This window comes from Ptychodera flava, chromosome 7 (assembly GCF_041260155.1).
Source record: "Ptychodera flava strain L36383 chromosome 7, AS_Pfla_20210202, whole genome shotgun sequence".
Lineage (NCBI taxonomy): Eukaryota > Metazoa > Hemichordata > Enteropneusta > Ptychoderidae > Ptychodera > Ptychodera flava.
The window spans coordinates 41136934-41155523 of NC_091934.1; the positions used below are offsets into that span (position 1 = coordinate 41136934).

The 18590-nt window shown below is 38.7% G+C and overlaps 2 protein-coding genes across 4 annotated transcripts; both read right to left on the bottom strand.

The window, feature by feature from the left end:
• Positions 1-4823: 4823 nt before the first annotated feature.
• LOC139137570 (uncharacterized) lies at positions 4824-7169 on the bottom strand. Of its 2 annotated transcripts, XM_070705745.1 has the most exons (4): positions 7056-7169; positions 6791-6945; positions 5639-6025; positions 4824-5590 (listed from the first exon to the last, which is right to left on the bottom strand). In XM_070705745.1, the coding sequence occupies exons 3-4, from the start codon at positions 6012-6014 to the stop codon at positions 5328-5330; spliced, it is 639 nt and encodes a 212-aa protein (XP_070561846.1). In that variant the 5' UTR covers positions 6015-6025; positions 6791-6945; positions 7056-7169; the 3' UTR covers positions 4824-5327. The 2 variants fall into 2 exon arrangements, with proteins under 2 accessions (XP_070561846.1, XP_070561845.1); XM_070705744.1 differs by lacking the exon at positions 7056-7169 and having other exon boundaries at positions 4824-6025.
• A 5473-nt stretch (positions 7170-12642) lies between these two features.
• LOC139137572 (proline-rich proteoglycan 2-like) lies at positions 12643-18190 on the bottom strand. Of its 2 annotated transcripts, none has more exons than XM_070705749.1 (2): positions 18109-18190; positions 12643-13476 (listed from the first exon to the last, which is right to left on the bottom strand). In XM_070705749.1, exon 2 carries the CDS (start codon positions 13463-13465, stop codon positions 12848-12850), a length of 618 nt encoding a protein of 205 aa, XP_070561850.1. In that variant the 5' UTR covers positions 13466-13476; positions 18109-18190; the 3' UTR covers positions 12643-12847. The 2 variants fall into 2 exon arrangements, with proteins under 2 accessions (XP_070561850.1, XP_070561849.1); XM_070705748.1 differs by lacking the exon at positions 18109-18190 and adding an exon at positions 18053-18083.
• Between the last annotated feature and the right edge of the window lie 400 nt (positions 18191-18590).

Here is an 18590-nt window from a genome sequence, read left to right on the forward strand (position 1 = left end):
TGAAATCTTCAGCTGTTCTACAAAGCTTATGTTGCACTTTAATAGACTGAGTGTTTCCATCCCTTACACTGAGAGGGGAGGCAGGGGAGTTTTCTGGAAAATCAAATTTCTTCTTTTCAGACGCCCGTTAAAAAACCTCCCTGCATACCTTTTCCTATACTAGAAAAAACACCAATTTCTCTCCCAACATACAAAAATCCCTACGTGTTTAATAAAAAAATAAAACCGAACAGCACTTATTCTTATTCCAAAGAGCAGATACGCAGTCCAGTGTATTCATCGACCATAGTGTGCATCGCTTCGGACACAGGTTCTGCCATTATGACATCGCTTTCTCCAATAAAGTAGACATATTACTCTGAAACGTGCCTTTTCCAATCCATCAAATCCCTACTCTGCCCCTTTGCTACATGTTTATGCACTCGCCATCGACAAACCCAAGAAATCACGCTCTACCAGGCCTAGGCTTATGTTTTTTTGGAGATTAGCGGCCCTTGCCTGCTGATACGGGGAAAGGCCCCGCAAACAAATCGCTTTAAACACATAGCTTGCACCAAGAAAGATACTAGCTAACATTGAATTTTATGAGTACCATGTACCAAATATCATATTTTAATCGGCCTCATCCATATCACTCCAGCGTGAAACCGTGAATATATTTATCCGTTGTTACGTGTCATACTGTAAAAACAGTACTTTATGACTATTTCAAGCAAAATTATGGTGAGCTCACTTGGTACATCCTCATGAAAAATTAACCACAGAACAATCAATCTTTCGACCTTGTAAACTACTTGATGGGAGTTTTAATGTCATTTAAATGGAACCAAGCAATAACTGTTTGATCGAAATGCTGGTGATCACGACTGTCGGAAAAGTATTGACTGTAGTCAAATGGTACCAGGACACGGCGCGGCTCTGATATTACATTATGTAACTGGCTACCTTGAGTAAGTCACGGAGAAAAGAGGTCAGACACCCTCGTGTTCTCATTGTGCTTGACAGCCACCAATTTGCATACAACATCGGTATCAGGTCCTGTTGAAAATGACAGTTTAGCATGAAAATGTCTCGAAGTTCAGATAACATCTACCTTACACTGTACAATAAGTTCATTATTATTATTATTATTATTATTATTATTATTATTATTATTATTATTATTATTAGACTTTATTTAAAGAGGGTATATAATCTGAGTTACAAAACAAATTGTAATTTACATCAGAGCCCTCTGTGAGCTCGAAAAAAGTACATGCGTATAAATAGCAAATACAATGTACATGTAAATACAGCAAGTGTTCAAAAAAGGATGAGTAACATCTTCATTGCAACAAAAGAAATAAATTAATCTAAATCTGAACCCTCATTTGTAAACTTTGTCATAAGATAATCTCGCAACTTTACTTTGAAAGTGGCTAAAGTTGAGGTATTTCTAATCGCAGGGGGAATTGTATTCCAAGTACTTGCAGCACGAAAGAGAAAGATTTTTGAGCTGTGGTAGTCTTAAATTTTGGAACACACAAATTTCCATGACTGGCATTACGGGTGTTTGATGAAATTCGATGAAAAACGACACTCAAATAAGAGGGTGCGAGGCCATTCAATGATTTGAATGTCAATAATGAGGTGAAATAGATAATACGTAGGTCAATCGGCAACCAGTGCAAAGTTAAAAAGATAGTTCGTGAGGGAACACTCATGTCAACCCCTAAAATTACTCTTCCAGCCCTCTTCTGGAGTTTGTAAATACGGTGAAGATTTGACTTCGAAGTATTGCCCCAAACAGTGCAACAATAATCAATCAAAGAAAGGAACAGTGCATTGTACACAACCAAAAGAGTACTCGTAGTGGTAAATGGACGTAGTTTGCGAAGGATACCAATTCTGATAGAAAGTTTCTTACACAGGTTATCAACGTGAACATCCCAACTTAAAGTAGAATCAATTGAAACGCCTAAGAAGAGGATGTGAGAAGAGACATTAGAGATAATTGTTTCTTGTATTGTGACACAAATAGAGGCCTCAGTGTTAGTAACATGTCTAATTTTAGGGCAAGAAGCAATAACCATACTTTTAGTTTTCTCTGTGTTGACAACCATAGCATTATTAGGACCCACGATGAGATTGGGACAACATTATCGTTCATACGAGAAATAATTTCATTGACGCTAATTACCTGAAACACACAAAGTCTGGTCGTCAGCGAACATATCTAACTCACCCGTGTTAAGGCAAAGGGGAAGGTCGTTGATGAAAATCAAAAAAAGCAGAGGGCCGAGAATAGACCCTTGAGGGACGCCACTAACAATTGGCAAGACCTCAGACTCACATCCAAGATACTGAACAAGCTGAGTTCTGTCTGTCAGGTACGAGCGAAACCAACGGAGGGATGACCCGGAAACACCATAAATAGCAAGTTTATCTATAAGAATATCATGGTCAACCAGATCAAAGGCCTTACGTAGATCCAAAAATAATAAACCATTGAAGAGACCAGAATAAATGTTCGAAAATAAATGAAACGTCAGTTTAATCCGAGCAGTGTGACATGAGTGATGTTCTCTGAAGCCAGATTGGGACTCAACAATCAAATGATTCATATGCAAATAGTTAAAAAGGCTAATGTAAACAAGCTTTTCCAGGATTTTAGAAAGGAAGGGCAAAATCGAAATTGGCCTATAGTTGTTCACATCACTTTTCGAACCACCCTTGCGAATGGGAACAACACGGGCACATTTCTAACAAGTAGGGAAGACCCCATCTGTTATTGACATATTAAAAATACTGGTAACACAATCAGCAATACACAGTGCACCAATCTTCAGAAATTTTGAGGAGAGCTCATCATTACCAGGAGACTTCTTTTCATCGAGCAAAGAAAGATGCTTTTTCACAAAGTCAACAGTGACAGGAGGAATTTGGAAACTTGGTGAAGAGTTACCATGGCACGAGTTAACCCAAGCTTTGGTTATACTGAGATCACGAGTGTTGTCAAAATGCTGACGAAACTTATCAATGATGCTAGTAAAATGAATATTGAAAACCTTGGCGATATCCCCGTGGTTTTTTTAGCCTCTTACCTTTATGGTAGAAAGTTTAAGTCTTAGCGTCTTCAAAATAACCGCTCGTTCGCAATGCCTGGACTTTAGAGAGGTCAATACCATAGAATCAAAATATTCGTAATTTAAGGTAGAATTCACCTCGAGACAGAGATTCTGACTCTCAAATTTTTACAATTCTTTTTCTGATCTACCACTTGTGGGGGTTCATTTTATAGCTTCGAAGAATTAACACAGGGATGGCAACCATTTTGAATTTCAAGTAATCGTTAAATGTCGGATAATTTCATTGAATTTGTTTCTCTATTATCAAAAATTGCACGGTGACCTCAGATTTTCATTCTTACTTTGGTAAGAGTATGGTGGAAACTTTCATTGAGGAAAGTTTGAGCAAATATTCATGTCTCTCACTTTCTAGGCCCGTACTACCTTAACGGCAATTTTTTTTGTGCGCATGCACCAGGCTAAGTGTTTTCTGTTGACAGTGCGGATGTTCAGTGATCAAAAGCAATGCACATGAGACTACTGGAATACATGAATGAAAGGAATGGATGGATAAATGAAATGAGGGAGTATGGGCCTCAAAATGAATGAGTTAAAAATTTGCTTAACTTTCAAGGAAACTTACAACCAGTCTCTTTCCAAAATCAGGAGTCACTGGGCAAATTTGGTACTAGAGAAACAATTATGTGCTTCAAATTCAAAATGGCCGCCATCTCTATTGGAAAAATATTTTTTCGATTTTAAGTAAAATGAGACAATGGAATCATTATTTACCACACAAGCGATAGATAAGAGCAGTATCGTTAAAATTTGAGAATCTTAATATTTGTCCCAGAGGCGCTTTCTGCCTTTAATGGGTGAAGTAATATATATATATACTTCAATAGATATGCGCCAACGCATGGATGATATATATATATATATATATATATATATATATATATATATATATATATATATATATATATATATATATATATATATATATATATATATATATATATGTATAGGATAAAGCCCGAGTACGAGGGCTCTTCTGGTATATAAAGTCCAACCCAACGATAAAATGTCGAGGCCGCAGGCCGAGACATTTATCGTTGGGTTGGACTTTATATATCGGAAGAGCCCGAGTACGAGGGTTTTATCCGACTTAAAAACTATCGCCCCTAACTGATATATTTTCGTTTTCAATGTGTTTACGTCAACCGTCCCCTTTGTCACTGTAAGATGTTTAGGATATGAATTAAAACTTTTATTTGTGAAATAGCCTTTCAATGTAATGGAACATCCTATAAATGCCCTAGGGCACATTATATAAATGCCCTAGGGCAGAGCAGATTTTGTGTTGCAGCTGGTTTCCGCTGTGTTACCAAATTCGATTATTAAAACGTACCAGATATCTACAGAATATGACATGTTCACTTTTGATTGGACAGTACTTTACTACGGCGCTGTCATTCGTTTCTGGAATTTGGTGACCAAGGCTTTACGAGTAAATAAAACACCCTGAATTGAGCGCTCTGATTGGTCAATCAACAGTAGATAGTTTTTAAATATATATATATATATATATATATATATATATATATATATATATATATATATATATATATATATATAAAGATGCATAGATACAATAGTGTACATACATACATACATACATACACACACATACATACATACATACATACATACATACATACATACATACATACATACATACATACATACATACATAAAGACAAACCAAAGTGTAAATTTCTTTCTCACTAATGCCTCTTTATTTCCTGAGAAAAAACTTATGTCACAGTACCAGCATGTACAGTTTGCTATCTCAAAGTTGTTCATGATAGAGAGTTTTTCTGTTCGACACTTCAATGTAAAATATGATCATGATTAACCCGTTTGCTGTTATGTTAAGCGATGGTAAGATTCATGGACATACATTAAATTTTGAATGAGATTGCTCATGGAAGAGGACATCCCTACTAGTTCCGGAAACAGACAGTTTCCATCGTACTTCTGAAGGGGGGACTTTGAGCTATTGCACATGTTGAAAAGAAGATTGACATTTTTTCAAAGTAAAAGGACCGGTGACTACAACTCAGAATGTTCCTGAAATATATATTAAAACGATTCCTCGACGGAAGTTCTACTGAGTGAATGGCAACTATGATCTTGTCTTGCAGTTTTTGTGAATAGTTTTTAGTAGAAAACAATGAGAAGAAACATTATGCATCAGCGACTGGACGCGACGGCCATTCATGGCGTGTCCTTGTTAACCGCGACGGCCACCACGGCCATTTCCACGGCCCTTGCCACGGCCTCGACCTCCTGATGGTTTTGGTCTACGTCCTCCACCGCCTTGTGGCTTGCCCTTGGTGGTTTACCGCCTGGTCCCATGTCGTCACCCTCTGGTCTGTCTCCGGGTCCCATGTCGTCACCCTCTCCGGGTCCCATGTCGTCTCCCTCTCCGGGTCCCATGTCGTCACCCTCTCCGGGTCCCATGTCGTCACCCTCTCCGGGTCCCATGTCGTCACCCTCTCCGGGTCCCATGTCGTCTCCCTCTCCAGGTCCCATGTCGTCCTCCGGTCTGTCTCCAGGTCTCTCGTCTTCGGGCATTTCGTCATCATCATCATCATCATCATCATCATCATCATCATCATCATCATCATCATCATCACTATCATCATCATCATCATCATCATCATCATCATCATCATCATCATCATCATCATCATCATCATCATCATCATCATCATCATCATCATCATCGTCATCGTCATCGTCATCCATTTCTGGCCTTTCACTTCGCATCCTCTCGTCTTCTTCGCTCAAGTCCACATCGCTCTTCATTGCCATGTCATCGTCGTCACTGGCGATCGACGCCGCGTTGCTGAACACAACTACAGCAGTCAACAGAACTGCAAACGCCAAAGTGAACTTCATGATGTCGAAGTCTGTAACGAAACAGGAGTGTTGAGAATGATTTAAGACGTGTAAAGGTCTATAGCATTCAAATAATAAAAGCTCATCTCTTCGCAGATTTTGTTTTGTTGATTTGTTTGAGTTTTAAAGGCACGTTTCAGTGTAATATGTCTACTTTGGTTGAGAAAGCGATGTCATAATGACAGAGCCTGTGACAGCAGCAATGCACACTACGGTCGACGAATCTACTGTTGAAATACACTGGACTGCGTATCTGCTCTTTGGAATAAGAATAAGTGCTGTGCGGTTTTATTTTTTTTTTATTAAACGTGTATTAAAATTTTCTGATACTGAATGTAGATTCTTGATGTCATTTATTGATGTCAAGAAACAGTTTCTCTCAGAATTCGGACATTTAACATTTGGTTTAGGTTTCCATGATGGCACGGTTGCCTGGCTATGTATTGTGTGTTTTCAGATTGCCGAGGGCACAATCCCACCGCGACAGTGGAAAATCGTCAAAACAGTTTTGATGAGTTTCGTACGGTGAGAGGAAACACGTCAAAGAAACCAAAAACAAAATAACAGCCAAAACTCGAAATTCTACACATTCGTATTCGTCTAATATTAGGTTTATCTTAACAGTAAGGTTAGATCAGGAATTTCAGGAGATTTTCAATTGAATCAAACCTCACAACGTACGGCACCTAGTCACCAAGCGAAGACATCACAGTCGAAACCGCTCGGCAATATGGGCAATATAAATAGACTAATATTACAAGCTGAATTATTCTTACCAATTTATTTCCACCTTTACCACAGCTGTCAACCAGTCTTGAATAAAAATATTGTCGTTGGTTCGCCTTTATATAGTCATCTTCTCCAGTAAGCTCAATACTCATATTTGTATATGGGCCCACCTATCTACTTCTGCATTGTAGATTATGTAACACTGTTAGATAAGTAACAATAGGTTATATTTCCATTCATCTTAGATCAACGGATGATATGTTTAGGAAAATATCTATTTCCATCAAAATCAAAATACATGTTAGTACATACCTTCATCACACTATCTAAGATGCGGAAGGTGAAATTTCGTGCCAAATTTCTCAAATCTGTTCTGCGTTTGAACAGAATATTGTAACGACCCTCGCGCATCTGATAAACAATTTGTCTGAGAGCTTGCCCTTGAAAATACCGTTTATCTCGTTTGAAAGTAGAAAAGCAGATTCTACGAAATTAATCATGTCAGAAAGAACAATGTAGCGTTTTCTTTCGTTAAAGCTCTACCAAGGCTCTTTGGTGTTTCCCCGTCCACCTAGGGGGTCTATTTCGGTGCCTGGTGGTGAGCCGCGGCGGTGGATGGCACGGCTTCACATCACAATAGAGTTTTATTGATTTTTGTGGAAACGTCGCCGCCACCTTCTGATATCACCTTCCCTTTTCAACTTTTGTAATTATTTGTTTTTTGGTCTCTTTGTCTCCATGTGACGGCCGTAAAATCGACACATTAAACAATTACGTCATTACCAATGCACTGGTATTTACCAGGCACGCTATGAAACGTTTCTGCGATACTTTGCGAGCTGTAGAAATAGTTTAGTCGAAGATTCAACTTAGTGTACCGCAACGAAGCCGAAAAAAATTGCAAAGAAAACGTGTCTTTCATATTCGTCTCAACAATTGATTGGATAAAAAAATCGTAGCAGTAATTATGTCTACAAAAATCAAGAATGTCCAAGAATTCATGGTGACTTAGCAACCAACTGGTATTACAGAAGTTCTATGGCACAAGATTTCAGGTTTTACGTATTTGGGTTGTTTTTGCACTCCTATGTTGAATCAAAGTAGCATTTGATTGGTTTAGGTTTAATCTCCTGATTCTCACTTAAAGCTCACCTATAGAGGTACGCTATACAACATTAGGCAGTAACTAAAACATATTTCGTATTTTCATCCGCACAGTGGCATTTAAAATATCAATGGTCGCCGAATACTTTGTTTGAAAGGAAATTTAACAGATTCGATGAAAGGTAGAGCAGAGTTGTTAAAAGTTTGTATTCTAAAAAGTGTCATTGTGCTTTTGAATGCATGAGGTGATTCAGTGTACTGGGATCAACTCTTTTCACTTTCAGACTTTTTCTAATAACTTTCACTTCTGTACGAGAAATCATTGCTGCAATGTCAGAAATCACTGGTAAAATTTCAGAAAGAAAAGCTGAAGGTTTGTGAAACATACAGTTGTACTTACGTTTCGTTACCTTAATAATTTCATTTCTGATCCATGACGTCATGTTTTAAGCTGACATAAAAACAACTGATCCCTGACCTCGATTAAGAGCGCCTTAGTCAACGATAAATCCAAGCAACTACATTGTAATTCAAAACATTACCGTTGACAGAAACACGCTACCTAAGAGTGTCATACAAGTCTCAGGGGGTCGGCCATATTTTCAATATGGCAGATTTCTGCAGGTAAACACATAAGATTACAGAAAAACATGTGAAGTAATAGGTTATACAGGAATTTAATGCCAGAAATGCTTAAAAGATAAATAAATGAATGAGTTTGGCCAGTTTCACGAACAAATAGAACTTTTTGCGCTGCGTACCTTCATGGTTGCGGCGACCAATAAAGTTACTTACTGGTCCTCTCATTTTCATACGTTAGTATGCCTGCATTCCCCGCCACGAAGTAAGTTACCTTCAAAAATTGGAATATAAAGGTAAGAGACAACCGCACAGAGACATGTTTATTTGTTGCTGTCAGTTCAGAAATACGAACATTTATTTTTCGCTGACCCCATCAGAGGTTGCAACTGTGCGAATCATGAGGCGTTGAGACAATTTGAAAAACAGAAATAAATAAATAAATAAATAAATAAATAAAAAATCAATAAATCAATGAATGATTAATTATTTTTGTTCTATTATAATTTACTTTTCCTGGTAAATGACTGAAAAAACCGAATGAAACCAGGCCTACGGAAATGTTTTGATAGATATTTAGGTTTTCAAAGGGATATATCGAGCAAATTTTTACTCCAAAATATAAAGTATGATACTTCTTGGTTTGTTAAAAAGTAAGCATCTTCTTCATTTCACTCCCCGTAGTCTTGCAAAGGTAACAAGCCAACCTGCACAAAACCGAAGACCACGACACCTAAAGTTTTTTTCATGTGCATAATTCTATTTGTCCATCAGCATCTTGTAATTATCTCGAATAAGGCATGCAGAGTTTTCAAATCCCTCAATTTTTTTTTTCATTTACGTGATAATGCAATTTCCTCCTCTGCCGCCTCCTCTTCCTCTATTTCCACCACGCTGTCTATACCTCTGTAGTTGGCGATGACCAAGTGGAGGTCGTGGTCTGCCAGGTCCTGCACTACTCTGGACAAGCCGGCGTTCACCCACTGGCGGCTCACCCACACTAAGTGCTATCATCTCCATCCACCGGTTTTCTCTGGTTCGTGATGCCCGTCGTCACCTTCGTCACCAGTCGACTGTCGATCTGCCGTTCACTTTCATTGGTCCGTCACCGCTCGGCACATCGAACCGGTAACCATGGCCGTTGTCGTTTTTTCATCCATTCATCGACGACCAAGGGTCAAATTTTCCCCAAGAAAGCGATTATAGTCCTTACCAACTGCCATGCCTTGAGAGAAGGCGACCTCTTGCGCCAAGAAAAGTATTATACATAGCAAGATCTTCATGGTCCCAATATTTGCAAGAAAAAATGTGCAAAAAGTGATATCCGAAAAATGAATTTTGAAATAAATTTTGGTTGTTTAGCTGACAGCTTGTCGTGACAGAATGTTCACTCCACAGAACCCAGCGGTGACTTTCTGTCAATTAAAATGTAGCCTTTTCTACAAAAGTCTTCTCAGTGACACTGTTTTATATCGCATTACGTTTACATCGCATGACAAATATGCGTGACTACAGGTGTATTGAGTGGTTCATGCCGAACGCCTGATGGCGTATTTCATTCCGCTTGTCGGTTTCCTTCTGAGCTGCGCAACAGCCCCGTGTGCAGAGGGACTGCGGCTGCGCCTATATTCCATGTTCACAAGCGCTCACCTCATTCTGCCGGGCAAGTACTGCCGCTATATTACAAACTTATTATCGGGAGTCGCAATTAAGATTAAAATCCTGCACGCAATCGGCCGAAATAATGATATTGTTTGGTAGGGTACCGCTTTCAAAATATTGACACTATTTGGGTAAGAAAAATGTTCAGTTTTGATATCGATAAAATTGCACGAGGCTGTAGGCTATAAACTGTGCTCTCATTTCATGAAATCGTGAATGGGCAGTCGCACACATTTCAGAATACACTTTTACATCGACCGTGCACGACGAAGTCCTCACATATTGATATGCAAGTAAAAAAGGGTGGGTTTAAAACATCAGTTTGAATAAGTCTTATCATTTGAAGTAGGAATCAAGCAAATTCGTTGATGTTTTTTTTTCTTCAAAGAGAGCTAATGTTTGGTTTTTACAGTGGTTGCTATTTAATTATAGAAAGTGATTTCGTAATGAATGGGGGATTGTGAGATATGCAGTGTGTACATAACCTCGGGACAAATATGAAACATTTGCAGACCAAATACATCATTATTGGTCTCCTGCTGTTTAGTCCGAACGCTCACAGGGATGACACAAAGTAAACATGCTTACGTCACACGTTTGTCTGTCTACTGGCAAAGCGAGAGCAGAATTCTAGCGAATCAGTACAATCATAGAACAATTTTGCTGTCGACAGACCTAAATATACCACTTCGATGACGCGTTAATGTTACCAGTTTCAAGAATATTGTCTACACGTGGCACTTCGCTTTGCTCCTCCTGAATTGTTTTGCCAAATTAAATTTTTATTCCATATATTTTTAATTAGAAATGATCATCTATCATGAATTTAAAGCAGGACAGCTGGAATTTGAGACGAATTGGCCTTTTTTCCCATCGATTCTTTGCTCAGTTTGAGCACTTGCTTTATATTTTTACTATATTTTATCGTCACACTCATAATTTAGTCCATAGATACGTAATGTACTCGAAGGAGTTAATCGTAATTATCTAAAATGGATAAATCAGTCACGTAGAAGATTATGGCACCTACTCACCAAAAATTTCTTCCTCTATGATATTGGGTTGCTTACATATGGCCAGATATTTTTTTGTGCGCTGAATATTTGCTATTTGTAAATTAAGATCACTCAGGATATATATTAAACCACTTGTGCGCTATGTATTGAATAGATGTAGCAATAATTATCAAAGGGACAAGATACATGAATATCAGGCAAAAATCGTGATGAAGATAGTTCGCACCTCGAAATTAAAAGAATAGAACTTTTGTCGAAACTTTCCTCATTGAAACTGTAAACGATTTCCTTACGAAATCAAGAAAAAACTCAGGGGGTTACCATGCAAAATTTGGTACTAGAGAGACGAATGACCAACATTCACAGTACCGACACACGAAATGAAAACTGTGCGACATTCCTATATTCACACTTTGGGGAAAATAGCGTTTTCGATTTTCACAAAGATGAGCAGGCGAAAACTATATTTACATCATTAGCTAGAAAATGGATCCCCACCATTGGTATAGACTAAAAACATCTCGTAAAATACTCAGAATATCTGTCCGAGAACACATTGTACATTGCATTTTAAATATACATTGAAAGCCGAAGTATTTCAAGTTAGAGAGTTTTTTTAAACAAAATGCTCTTCCTAAACGAATGGTGCCGTTTAGTACCAATCTACGAAGGTTGACCAATTGGGGCAACTAATTTGTTTGTGATTTCTGCGAGTGGAAGTGCCTTATTCAAGAAACGCGTGATGTAATCAGTAACACACCTTTCTTCTGACTTGACTACATCGGCACAGCATTTATGATACGTACTGCAAGTTGAAATAAGGTCATCAATTTGACATTATTTGAAGTTATATTCCCCTGTCGATTGAATTAGGTTTGTTTGTATGACATAAATTTGAATTGCAACCTTGAGAGTGAATTGATTATGTCACACAGACACAGCATTTGAATTCGAGTTACTTCTCAAACTAAACTCTCTTAAGAATATTATATCAATTTACAGTACAAGGCTAAGAAGTTATGTTTGCTTTACTTATACATTTGGTAGCTTATGGAACAGATCTATTGTCTTCAAGCAAATGTGCTAGCAAAGCTGATTACCATCCTGAGAGAGAGAGAGAGAGAGAGAGAGAGAGAGAGAGAGAGAGAGAGAGAGAGAGAGAGAGAGAGAGAGAGAGAGAGAGAGAGAGAGAGAGAGAGAGAGAGAGAGACACTTCAAGTGTGGTTTAAGGAAACAAGTCACTATCAGTATCATTTCCAGTTTGTTGATTTTGCTTATTCGGTAAGACGGATTCTTCTGTTTCTCAGGGCACTCTAATAACATGTAAGCTCCGAGTCAAAAAGTCAAAGTCATTGTTAAACTCGAAAACTTTGCCGCACACTTTCATATCTCCCCGTTTCATCGAGCACACACAATTTCACAACATATCTAATTCCGAATCCCAAGAGCCATATCACTCTTGATGCCACTGTCAGCATTTTTTTTACACTTGTCTACTTCTTTCATGCGTCAAAAACATATAAATCATAGCCTGTTAATACTCTTTGATATGGATTTAATATCTGACCAATAATCAACAAATATCATTCAAATCAAAACCGAGTATCGTAAATATGTTGCAATAGGTATACTAGTCCATATATTGCATCGGTTGTATTCGTCTATATTGTCCTGTATGCAAACAACGCCAACCAGAAGGATGACGGTACAAGCGGTACAGAGTTCACACTGGGTATTTTTTTCTCAGTTTCTGCGCCCGCGACCACCTCGTCCACCTCGACCCTTTCCTCTTCCACGTCCCCTTGGACGACGACCGCCATTAGGTCTTGGCCTTCGGTGTGGTCGCCTCCCGCCCTGGCCTTCTCCAGCCGGTGGTTCTGGTCCGCCTTCCATCGGTGGTTCGGGTCCGCCTTCCATCGGTGGTTCGGGTCCGCCTTCCATTGGTGGTTCGGGTCCACCTTCCATCGGCGGTTGAGGCTCGCCATCAACTGGTGGTTCGGGTTCGCCATCAACTGGTGGTTCGGGTTCGCCATCAACTGGTGGTTCGGGTTCGCCACCAGCTGGTGGTTCGGGTTCGCCACCAGCTGGTGGTTCGGGTTCGCCGTCAACTGGTGGTTCGGGTTCGCCACCAGCTGGTGGTTCGGGTTCGCCATCAACTGGTGGTTCGGGTTCACCTTCGCCACCTTCTCCCTCCTCACCTGCGGGTGGTTCAGGCTCACCGCCAGATGGTTCTGGTCCAGGCTCTCCTCCGGTGTTTCCCCCTACTCCACCTTCACCTGCATTTATCGTTGGCACGTCATTCTGCTGGGCGAATACTGTCACTGTTGCCAACAGCAAGCTCAAGCAAATAATCAGCCTCATTATGGTAAAACCTGGAAATATAAATGAGAGAAATCTTTAACCTTCCCTAGAATAATAACGGTCAGTTTTCTGGCAGTTTTATAAATTAAAGTTGATGATCCAAGCACTACGGTGGCCCCTACACGCCACGGAACTCTATTACTTTTGAATATAAACTCTAATTTTTCTTGACAATATCTTTAATATTTGTAAGAGATTTTATTTCTCCACCGCAAACTTTTAATTTTGTACGGGCAACTTTATCTTAACATTATCTTAACTTTAACTTCTCGAAAGTAGTTTTAGTTTTAACCATAAACAAAATATGTTTCTCAAGAGTATTTTTTATTTTGTAAAACAAACGTAAAATTTTTTCAAGATAACAGACTCCCCTTACACGTCACGGGAATTTATTACTTTTGAACATAAACTAATATTTCTTGGCAATATATTTAATATTTGTAAGAAATCTTATTTTCTCCACAGCATACTTTATTTCTGAACGGGAAACTTAAATTTTTTGGGTAAACTGTTTTTAAAAACTTTTAACAAAAACGCTTTAACTTTTAAAAAATAACTTTAACTTTGAACAAGATATCTGTTTCTCAAGACGTTTTTATTTCGAAAAGAAGTAAAATTGTTCACAGCAAGAGTTTAAGATTTTGCTGAGCGCGAACTGAGTTACTAATGACATAACCTTATGTTTTTAGAGCAGAAAACTTAAATTCTTAAAGAAAAATTTTATTTTTCCAAGAGTAAAATTAATTTCTTTATGGAAAACTACGGTGGCCCCTACACGCCACGGAACTCTACTACTTTTGAATATAAACTCTAATTTTTCTTGTCAATATCTTTAATATTTGTAAGAGATTTTATTTCTCCACCGCAAACTTTTAATTTTGTACGGGCAACTTTATCTTAACATTATCTTAACTTTAACTTCTCGAAAGTAGTTTTAGTTTTAACATAAACAAAATATGTTTCTCAAAAGTATTTTTTATTTTGTAAAACAAAAGTAAAATTTTTTCAAGATAACAAACTCCCCTACACGTCATGGAAATTTATTACTTTTGAACATAAACTCATATTTCTTGACAATATATTTAATATTTGTAAGAAATTTTATTTCTCCACAGCAAACTTTTATTTCTGAACGGGGAAACTTTATTTTTGGGGTAAACTGTTTTTAAAAACTTTTAACAAAAACACTTTAACTTTTAAAAAATAACTTTTACTTTGAACAAAATATTTGTTTCTGAAAAACGTTTTTATTTCGAAAAGAAGTAAAAATTGTTCACAGCAAGAGTTGAAGATTTTTGCTAAGCGCGAACTGAGTTACTTAAATGACATAACCTTATGTTTTTAGAGCAGAAAACTTAAATTCTTAAAGAAAATTTTATTTTTCAGGAGTAAAATTAATTTCTTTATGGAAAAAAGATTTTCTCAGAGCAGCAAATTGAAATATAGTGAATAAAACTTTTTTCTCAATGGACAGAAATTATTTTCTGAAGACAACAAAACTAATTTTTTCAAGATATATTTTCTACATATGAGTGTGGTTTAAGAATTTGGTAAAACTGAACTGAGAAAGAACGAAAAAGGAAGGATGAAAAAGTCAAACTTACTTTTCTTCAGAGCGAAATTTATTTCTGAGAGGAGAAATATTTCATGTGAGGGCGCAATTACCTATAATGCATAGCAAACTCTTTCTAGCGAGAGTGAACATATTTGGAAGAGTAAAACATTTTTCCGACGAGCAAAACTATTTTAACGGCGGCGGAAGTTAAAGTATCCCACCATGCAACACCCAAGTGTGATGACCCAGAGTCTCCGAGTTGGTAGCCGGTATCAGACAGTTCGTGTTCGTGTCGGCTACATGGACGATCTGCTCTCCGAGACAACCATGACTGACTTCATCAGCGATACGGGCACGCCCGCCCGGCCCTACCCTGCCTGCTTACGATGCTGTGTGTTGGGGCTGTATAACGCCGGGAACTCACAACATCGTACACAGGGCTACGGGCACGCGGGTCAGTTGCCACTTGTCTGAGTCCCCGAAGAACGGTTTTATGTTTGAGTGATTCGTCCTGACGGCAGACGGTGTGCGACGGGACCGCATTGGGGTTCTTCATTAGCTCTGCATTGCATAGCCCTGCGTACACGGTACAGGTCTGTGTGTTCCCGGCGTTATACGCTGGGAACACACAGACCTGTACGCAGGGCTATGCATGGCATGCGGCAGGGCTGTGTGTTACCGGCGTTATACAGTCTCCCACCACATAACACCGGTAACACACAGCCAATGTGTGTGATATTCATTTTTTCTAAGAGGAGAAGCCAGATTCGTGATTTATAGAAACTGAAAGTGAACCGAGCCCGCCAGATTTGACCACAGTCGCGGACTGGTTTTGACTTTCACGTGTGTTTTGCGGGGTCAAAAACGTGAAAGTCAACCAGCCCGTAAAAGGCATATCCCGTCCGAAAACACCACAGCTGTGGACCAACAACTACTGTATTGAACCACGCTCGACTGTGGTCAAATCTGGTGGGCCAGGTTCAGTTTCAGTCGAAGACTCTATCAATTACGAATCTGGCTGATAGAAAAGATGACTATCACACAACATCAACTGATGAAGGAATAGCTCTGCATGGCAGGGCTGTGTGTTACCGGCGTTATGTGGTGGGAGGCCGTATAACGCCGGTAACACACAGCCCATGCAGAGCTAATGAAGGAACCCAATGCGGTCCATCCCGTCGCACTACGTCTGCAGTCAGGACGAATCACTCAAACACAAAACCGTTCTTCGGGGACTCAGACAAGTGGCAACTGTTGAACTGACTCGTTTGCGTGCCCGTGCCCATAGCCCTGCGTACGATGCTGTGTGTTCCCGGCGTTATACGGCCCCAACACACAGCATCGTACGCAGGCAGGGTAGGGCCGGCTAGCTGCAGTACAGTACGGCAAACCGTCCGACCCAAATACCCAGGTAAAACCTCGAGGTACTGTACTGCAGCTAGGGCCGGGCTAGCGTGCCTGTATCGCCGATGAAGTCAGTCATGGTTGTCTCGGAGACTCTGGGTCATCAAACTTGGGTGTTGCATGGTGGGATACTTTAACTTCCGCCGCCGTTAAAATAAAGTTTTGCTCGTCGGAAAAATGTTTTACTCTTCCCCAAAATATGTTTACTCTCGCTAGAAAGAGTTTGCTATGCATTATAGGTAATTGCGCCCTCACATGAAATATTTCTCCTCTCAGAAATAAATTTCGCTCTGAAGAAAAGTAAGTTTGACTTTTTCATCCTTCCTTTTTCGTTCTTTCTCAGTTCAGTTTTACCAAATTCTTAAACCACACTCATATGTAGAAAATATATCTTGAAAGAATTAGTTTTGTTGTCTTCAGAAAATAATTTCTCGCCATTGAAACAAAAGTTTTATTCTCTGTATTTCAATTTGCTGGTCTGAGAAAATCTTTTTCCATAAAGAAATTAATTTTACTCTTGGAAAATAAAACTTTTCTTTAAGAATTTAAGTTTTCTGCTCTAAAGACATAAGGTTATGTCATTTAAGTAACTCAGTTCGCGCTTAGCAAAAATCTTCAACTCTTGCTGTGAACATTTTTACTTCTTTTCGAATAACGCTTTTGAGAAACAAATATTTTGTTCAAAGTTAAAGTTATTTTTTAAAGTTAAAGTGTTTTTGTTAAAAGTTTTTAAAACAGTTTACCCCAAAAATAAAGTTTCCCCGTTCAGAAATAAAAGTTTGCTGTGGAGAAATAAAATTTCTTACAAATATTAAATATATTGTCAAGAAATATGAGTTTATGTTCAAAAGTAATAAATTTCCATGACGTGTAGGGGAGTTTGTTATCTTGAAAAATTTTACTTTTGTTTTACAAAATAAAAATACTTTGAGAAACATATTTTGTTTATTGTTAAAACTAAAACCACTTTCGAGAAGTTAAAGTTAAGATAATGTTAAGATAAAGTTGCCCGTACAAAATTAAAAGTTTGCGGTGGAGAAATAAAATCTCTTACAAATATTAAAGATATCGTCAAGAAAAATTAGAGTTTATATTCAAAAGTAATAGAGTTCCGTGGCGTGTAGGGGCCACGGTAAAGCACTGATAGAAATATTAATTACATTACAATCCAAATCCAAGTAAAAGCTTAATACAATGTCATCATGGCGTACCGATCTTTTCAAGATGCAGTTCGCAAGATCACAATAAGATCGGCTCTTTCTCAAATTCCCGTACGAAATATTCTGGGGGAGAGAGAGAGAGAGAGAGAGAGAGAGAGAGAGAGAGAGAGAGAGAGAGAGAGAGAGAGAGAGTATATGTCCACCGTCAGAGACAAACAGACTGCAGATAGGACTGGCAAACTTACAGACAAATATGAAAACGTGTCGTTACAACGCCAGATATTCAAGCATGGACAAAATGAGAGAGACCATCGGAGAAAGCAATACCAAGCTCGAGTCGGAGAAAACGTGAAACGGCAATCGTACATTAACGGATAAAAACCATTCTCATGCAGCACTAAGCGCCAACGGTTACAACATATAAATTCAACGAGAATATAACGACTACGATGACTACAAAAACTTTACCAGTATGTACGTGCATCTGAAACCAGCAGATAAAAGCAAAAGCGTCGCAACATTACCGTGATAGCTGTGCACGACTCTTCACAATCAGCGAGCCTCTTCCTGAATGACCAGTGTGTGCCGTCCGTGAATGGTGACCACCTATTTCATTGCATAAGAAATAGATTTGAATTTGCCCTAGGGATCAGATGTGTAACGTCTTAAAAAAGTCACCGTGACACGGAACTTCAAGGCAATGTCGGACTCAACACGATTCTGAATTCAAAAATCTGTATAGCACACTAAATAACTTTCACTATACAAACCAGTCCTATCGTCATTTTCTCCCATTTATATGTCTTTATAAACGTGAGACATATAGAGCAATACGTTATCATGTAACTGCATGGTGTAGAATTAGCCAAACTTACGGGCTTTTGGCTCTTGCGACCATTGTCGCAGATTTGACTTTCTAACGACGTCGACAAAATAATGGAGAGAGACAAACTTGTGACTGGCACAAGCTTCAAATCTACTCATCTACTCAAATCTACTACTTTAA

Bases quoted from the DNA above. Each gene is read 5' to 3' on its own strand.
- LOC139137570 (XM_070705744.1), bottom strand. From the start codon at position 6,014: ATGAAGTTCACTTTGGCGTTTGCAGTTCTGTTGACTGCTGTAGTTGTG.